The sequence below is a fragment of the Halyomorpha halys genome, unplaced genomic scaffold, assembly GCF_000696795.3.
Source record: "Halyomorpha halys isolate HHAL.00 unplaced genomic scaffold, Hhal_1.1 Scaffold72.1, whole genome shotgun sequence".
Classification (NCBI taxonomy): domain Eukaryota; kingdom Metazoa; phylum Arthropoda; class Insecta; order Hemiptera; family Pentatomidae; genus Halyomorpha; species Halyomorpha halys.
This window is the reverse complement of record NW_027109364.1, coordinates 255,782-263,692: the sequence shown is the minus strand read 5'-3', so window position 1 is coordinate 263,692 and position 7,911 is coordinate 255,782. Positions and strand designations below refer to the sequence as shown.

The window sequence follows — 7,911 nt, the reverse complement described above, 5'->3', positions numbered from 1 at the left end:
TGCATGGAGTTTAGAGTTTTTTAAATTATATAATTTCAAAGTTGTATTAAGATTGTTCCTGAAGATGGCCGGATTGGCCGAAACGTCGGACTTATAAGAGAAATAAAAGGTTTTGAGACTATAATGGATAGAATTTAAATTATTTATTTTTAAAAAAAATTACCAGTCTCAAGAAAATATTAAGATTAGAAAAAAAAAAATAGCGGGGTAATTTTGATTAAAATTGATAGCCTTATAAAACTATTAGTAGCCTGCAAAACATTTTTAAATTATTCATGTGAATGTAAATTTGTATTTAAGATTGTCCTCAAGAATGGCCAAATTGGCCGAAACATTAAACAACGACTTTTAAAGAAATAATGTGTTTTGAGACTTAAATTATTTACAATTTATTTTATTTGAATAATAATAACTTGTCGCAAGAAAGTGAAAAGATTATATATATTATATAATTTATTTATCTTACAAAATTTTCATCCATTCAGGCATCATCAGGGCATTTGTGTGTATTCAAAACTAATCGGTTAGTATTCACGAGTTACGAAACTATACCTAATATTGTCATGGATACGATATTTATTTGTTAATAGATCATTCATTAATTAGAGTCATATCCATGACAATGTTTGCTGTAGTTTTATCCTTAGCTAATTTTAGTCCATCTCTGTGTCCCCTCCCCTCCTGTATATAGTTAAATGACATGTGATTTAACTATTTTGGAAAAATTTATTTTACTTTGTCATAATCTAGTACAGCAATCGTTAATTAAAAATTTGAAAATAGACTTGGCGAGTTTCGGAATTCAAAGCCTCAATTTTAATTTGTCCTTATATTTGGTTAGTTAATTTTTTCCCTTTTAATAGAAATATACAATAATTAAATAAAAAAATTTATAATGGGGAAATATAATAGGTACGAACCCTCTGCTATTCTTACTTTTAATTCATTACATATATGCCTCCACATTCATCCCTTACTTTTTCTACGCTGACATCTGTCCTAATTGTAAACTTTTGCCATGACTACCTGTATCTCTAAGTGATTTTTGCAAGAAAAATTTCAAAACCGGCAAAATATATATCCTTGTACCAAAATAGTGAATGAAATAAATTAAAAAACTGAAAATGATTTTGGCTACTTTTTGGAATGCAATGGGTTGATTGATACTTCCATAAGTTATGAAATGTTAAAACATGATAATTTTATTATTATTTATTACAAAATTATTGTTTCCCTCACAAATTACATATCTTATTTATTTATTTTATTTGATTACAGCGATGGTTCATGGCAGATGCTTTCTGGCTGCGTGAAAGATTTCCGTAACAAACCTTTCCCCACGAGAGCAAAGATTGAATATTACATGAACACGTTGACTGTGAGTTTGATTATATTATTTCATAATTAAGTTTTTGTATTATAGTTGTGAGGTTGATTATATTATTTCATAATTAAGTTTTTGTATTTATTTTTGTTATAATTTGTTTTGTATGAATAATTTTTTGTATACTATTATTGAATGTATTTGTTAAACATTTAAAATTTTCTTTTTACTTATTTTCATTTCTCATACCATCCTGAGTTGCTGGTAAACAGCTATTACTACCATATACATATTCTATCTAAACACTCTATAAAAACTGGCTATATTTATTAGGGTTCTAAGTCACATAGGAATTGCAGAGAATGAACTGGCCGATTGAGCTGCAAGAGAAGCACTCCTGCTCTTGAGACGGGATAAAGAAATTTTAGCTCCCTCAGAAATGAACAAACCCATTAAAAGGAAATCAAAGATTGATAGAAAATTTTGTATATAAGAAGATGGTCAGAGTTGCGGTCAAAAGAGAAACAAAAATTGTTTACAACTATTTATTTTCTGACGTTTCGGTAAATAAATAATTGTTAACTATTTTTGTTTCTCTTTTGACTGCAACCCTGACCATCTTCTTATATATCAATTTTTACGGTCAACTATATATACATATATAAAAATTTTGTACTTTACCTGGTCTTGAATATTGTTTTTGGACAAGAAACCCTACATGTTAATCATTTTGGAAACATGGTACACTCCTGATTAAGTTCATTAAAATTCCAGGTTAACCTAAAAGTAATTGTAAACTGATTTCTTTCACTGGATTCTAATGTAAAACTATTTGCAAATGATGACAGTAAAAATTGATTAGGTGTTTAATTTTCAAGCTAACAGCCCTGAAGAAGGCTAGAAACTCTAGCCGAAACGTTGGCACAATAAAATAGGTTTACACCAACTTATTTGTGTATCTCTTTGACCACACTCCCAACCATCTTCTCCTCGGATAACAGTAAAAATTTTACCACAACCAGAGGATGCGTAGACCTAATATGCCAAATTTTCAAAATGGTTGCCATATATTTTTAAGTTTATAGATAACAACTCCTAATGTATTACAAGAAGCTAGGATATGTAACTCAGTAAAATTTAAAGGACAATCGCTTAAATTTTGATATATGTATATATAAAAAGATGGGTATGGAGGTATATTTTATCTGCAATTTTGAACGGTATTGAACTGTCACCAGAATATGGAGTCCAGTGCCATGTGTGGTCCAGTGCCTTTTTGTTTATTCCTAGAAACCCATTTACAATAAGAAGATTTCACTTTGTTCTTTTTTTATCGAGTTTCTTATATTCAGAAGTAAAAAGTTAACTTACTAAAAGTTTCTGTACACTCCTGTCAAAATTTCATTTTTTAGCGAATACAGTATTTTTTTTAACTGCTAATGCGCAATTTCTGTTAAAAATAATTCAAATTTTTACCTGGACTATACAACAGGAATAATAAATGTCCTTGAAAAGTAGTTATCAAACTATTCTAGGTCATAAAACCAGAGATTTATTTTATTCTAAAAGAAAAAACTTAAATTTTTTTAATTTAATATACAGAGCATACTATAAAAATTAAATAATTTTTTGAAAGTAGATTTCATGATTTAGAAATATTACTTATATAATTTATTTGTTTCCTTTTTAGGTATTATTCCACAATGGAATGACCAACTCGGATCAAGATTACGAGATCTGTCTCAGAGTTGAGAATTTATTTTTACCTAAAACAGGTTACTTCGGTATTTCTGCTGCAACCGGTGGCCTTGCCGATGACCACGATGTTCTTTATTTCCTCACCACGTCGATGTACCCTCCTGGAACGCAGCCTCCAGCGCCGTCTGTTCAAGTTCCTAAGCTCAGCCCAGAAGAAGAAGTCAAATTAACCAAAGAGTATCAAGAATTTCAGAAGAAATTGGATCTCCAAAAAGAGGAGTAAGGGTTCATTAAATTTTTTTTAAATTTATAGCATAGTGTGCAGTTCGAGAAATTTCAAGGCTTTTTCCTTTGGGATCGTGACATGATTAAATACCCTTATCCCTAAGAGAGACATTTTATTCAAAAAACAGTGCTGGCCAACTGCATTGGCCTGCTATACACACAGCACACTAAGACTAGTTGGACAATTGCTTATTATTCTTATATTACATAGGGATAGAGAGCTTGAATATTAAAATGCATAACAGTAGAACATAACTCCACTAATCTATTCTAAACTTAAAAGAGATTTAGGGCAGTCCGAACTGATACAAACCGGACCTTCATAGACAAATTAGAACTGGAGAAATAATAATTCTAAAATTGAACATTTGAGATGTTTTTCTTTATTTGAAATTACCTTTTCTCCCTTTTTAAGGCATAAAATTGGAAAGATATTGATGTAGGTTGGAAGAGCAGAAATTCAAGTTTCCAACTGTTGTAGTTACGTTGGATTTGAATAACATTTCAAGGAGTTATAAATTTATTTTGTGAACACGAGACATCGGCAGAAAAAAGTATCCTCCAGAAAATTTAAGTCCTGAATTTCAAATTTTTGATTTATATGAAAATTTGTATCTAATGATTTTAAAAAGATGCTGAATATGAATCAGACTTATTTTTCCTTTATAAAATTTTTCTCTTCTTTTTTTTTTTTTTCATTGTCCCTTCCCAAGATTGTCATGTGTTCTGAAATATTTATCACATTTCCTTATTGATTTTTTTTTTCTGCAATTGTGAATTTAAATAAATAAATAAAGAATTATGTAAACATTTTTTTCTTGGCTCCTAGGATGTATTAGCTTAGATAACAATTTTGGAAATCAGTTCCCGGATTGACAGGAAACTGCATGCAGATTCCGACTATTAGAGAACTTACTTGACAAACGGTCTAAACTTCCAACTAATTACAAAAGACTGATCTACATGACAATAATAAGGCCCATCTGGCCCATACGGAGTTGAGCTTTGGGGCTCCACTAAACCTTCGAATTCCTCTCAAAATCCTCAATGCTCCTTATTTTGTTACTAATAAAACCATCCATAAAGACCTAAATGTTCCTTATGTAACCGATCTAGCCCTAACCTGATGTCAATCCTTCCATTATAAACTCCCTAACCACCCAAACCCACTAGTTTCTAACCTTGCTTCCTCTTCCATTCCTGGCAATCCTCCGAGGCGCCTGAAAAGAAGATGGTCTCGTGACGTTATATTTTAAGATGTTTGTATATGGGTAGTTTCTCTACATGCTGTATCATATTATCATTATGTCATTATGATTATGATCAAATTTAATTGTTGTATTTTTTATACAGTTGTAAATATCAATAAATAAATAAGTTCCCGTATCCAGAAATCCCATATCTGTAACCTTTCCATATTAGTTATTCTTAAAATACTTTTGAATTTTTTTTTATTGATTCTAATACAACTGGTTATTTTTTATATCTAAACAGTATTTTTTCATTATTCATGAATTTTATTTTTATCGATTATTGACTCAACAATTGTCTTACTGGCTTTGTTTTATAGATATAAAAAAGATCATCCAGATACTGAAAATGAATTCGAAGATTGGTTCGAAAGTGATTCCCAACGAGAACTGAAACAAATCTTCTCAGGAATGAGCCAGATATTTGACCACGTATGTTTGATATGTTATTTTATATAATTTTTTTCATGTTTATTATAGTGAGCTTTGATTTTATTTATGTTCTATATTAGGAGCAATGTGTAAAATGGTAGGTTATTATTTAAATAAATTAATTGGTATCCAGCAGAGATGGGCAAAAATTAGCTCTTGCTAAAGTTGCCATGGATACAACCCTTATTCATGAATGAACCATTGATAAGTAAATATTGTATCCATAACAATCGCCATGGATACGACCCTTATTCATGAATGAAACATTGATAAATAAATATCGTATCCATGGCGATTTTAGCTATTAGTTTCAAAGTTGCCCAACTCTAGTATCCAAGTTAAGTCTTAGCACTCTTTATTATTTCTTTAACATTTCAATGTTTCAGCCAGTTCCGCCATCCTCTAGGACAATCTTAAATATTAATTTATATCTTAACTGAGTTAGTTGATAAGAAAGTGATAGTGTTAAGTTGATCTATAATTAAAAGTTTTAAAAATTAATGTTTATTAATAGTGTTTGCAGAGAAATAATTTTTGACTGTTTTTTTAATGGATAATTAACTAATTAGATATAAATGTTTTGACCTGGGCAGAATAGCCTGAATGAAGTTTTAGAGTTTTTAAATTAGATGTTTGCAAAGTAGTATTGAGTAGATGTCCCTGAAGATGGCCAGATTGGCCGAAACGTTGGACGAATAAAAGAAATAAAGTTTTGATACTATAATTGGATAGTATTTGAGTTATTTATTAAAGAATTACCAGTCTCAAGAATATATTAAGATTATAAATTAACTGAGTTAGTTGATAAGAAAGTAACACTATCACTTTCTTAATTATAAGTTGATCTATAATTAAAAGTTTTAAAAATTAATGAAAGTGTGACAAAATATGGTGATTTGACTGATATTAATGACCTGAGCAGAAGAGCTTGCAAAAAGTTTTAAAATATTTGGAAGTGAGGTGTATATTTATATAGGTAGAGAAAATTAAGCAAAGACGTCGAGCTACATATCTTCAAGACAGAATATTTACCCATACTTTTGTATGGAGCGGAGAGTTGGATAATAACAGACTGACAGGAGAGCAGACTTACCGCTGCCGAAATGAAATTTTTGCGAAGGACAATTGGAAAAACAAGAAGGAAGGACCGAGTTAGCAATGAAAGGATTCGTCAGGAGTTTCAGATAACTCCACTGAAAGAGCTCCTGGAAGCTATTCAGCTAAAGTGGTTCGACCATGTTATCAGGATGGACGACCCCAGAGTTCCTCTTAAAGACTGTGGAATATGTCCCAGATGGCTGAAGACCTAGGTGTTGCCCTAAGATGCCATATGTCGACTACATTGAGCAACTCTGTAGGGCGGAGGAGAAGAACCTCCGACAGGCGAGGAACCTAGTGAGAAACAATAGGGAAGAATGTAATTCCTGGCTTAAATGCTCCTCTACGCTAAGAGAGACTAAAGAGGAAAGCTAAATAAGAAGAAGAAGAGACTTAACCTGGAAACCAATTAATTTATTTAAATAATAAATACCAGTATCTAAAAGTTGAAAAGGTTATATATATATATGATAGGTTATTTTACTGCAGGTCTAGAAAATTGATAAAATTAAAATAAAATTCCTTTTTAGATATTTCTAGTACAATACGATAATATAAAATTTTTAATTAAAAAAAAAAAAGGAAATATATATTTCAATAACCGGAGTGAAAAAAAAATGACTGACTTGTTGATTTGAGTTTAATAAGCGGGTATTCATGGTATAGATTTTGTTATTTGGTCGTAAAAGATGGTAGCTAAGTAAATCACAACTTTTACAATGCCAAAATGTTGGTTAGTTACAATGTTTTACATCAGCAGACACGACTACTTAATACCCAAATTATTAAAAAAAAAAATAAATCATAAATATTCTATCAACAATATATCAAATCAGCCTTAAATAACTCAATGATGCCAAAAACTTTAATTCGCAAAAAATGATATACGCTATGTTTTACAACTGGGTTCCTGATATATTCTTAATCAAATGGTTATTTAATTTTTGTTTTCATATTAAATATTAATGGTTGACCACATTGTGTAACAGCAGCTCTGGGCGGTGATCAGAAATAATATGTAATATAATACACATAATATAATAAAGTAATATAATATTAATAAATAGTAAATATTTTTTGGATGGTGATGTTTCAAACCACTTTGTTAGATGTTCATCAGGACTGGTACAGTCTGAGTTCGATATCTACATAGCTTCAATTTTAATTAGAATTACGAATTGGAAATACTAATCTAATTTGGTTAGATTAAGCAGAAGCATAAAAGAAGGGGTAGTATATTCTAATTTCTAATTTAAAAGCTTCGTCATTATATTTTTATCCTGGTTTTTCAGTTCTAGGAGGTTGATTGTATTAATTTTTTTTAAAATGCTGAGGTGAAGAAAACTTCCAATTAGAATATATTACTATTCTATATTTTGTACTTGTACAATGTTTCCGAGTTTACCCCATGCTCATGTACTATTTGTATCCTAAAATTGTGACAATATTTATATAAATGACAAAAGTTCACAATGGAAATTGATAAAATTGACAAATATGAGGTAAATATCGATTACGAGAATTTTAATTGTATACATATAACATATAGATGAAAATTTTTAATAATATTAAATTATTGGTTATAATTTTAGGATACAATAATACAGTGGAACCCCGTTATAACGACCCTCGATAAACCGACTCTTCGCATAAACCGACCCTTTTTTTCGATAGAATCCCTCTCAATAGTCCGACCTTTTGAATGATTGCTCCTCGCATAAACCGACTATTTCTGAGAAGAAACACCCCTTGTATACATACGACGTTTCCTCTGTACTTTGTAACTATTTTCCTGGAAAGATGATTCACTTCTCGCTCCTTGTT

General features: G+C 30.2%; 1 protein-coding gene across 1 annotated transcript in view; it reads left to right on the top strand.

The window, feature by feature from the left end:
* Positions 1–7,911, top strand: part of ergic53 (protein ERGIC-53) — a 32,001-nt gene that overhangs the window by 8,155 nt on the left and 15,935 nt on the right. Inside the window, exons 5-7 of the mRNA XM_014438996.2 lie at positions 1,279–1,378; positions 3,015–3,301; positions 4,878–4,989. Coding sequence (XP_014294482.1) covers positions 1,279–1,378; positions 3,015–3,301; positions 4,878–4,989 — 499 coding nt within the window. The remainder of the gene's footprint in view (positions 1–1,278; positions 1,379–3,014; positions 3,302–4,877; positions 4,990–7,911) is intronic.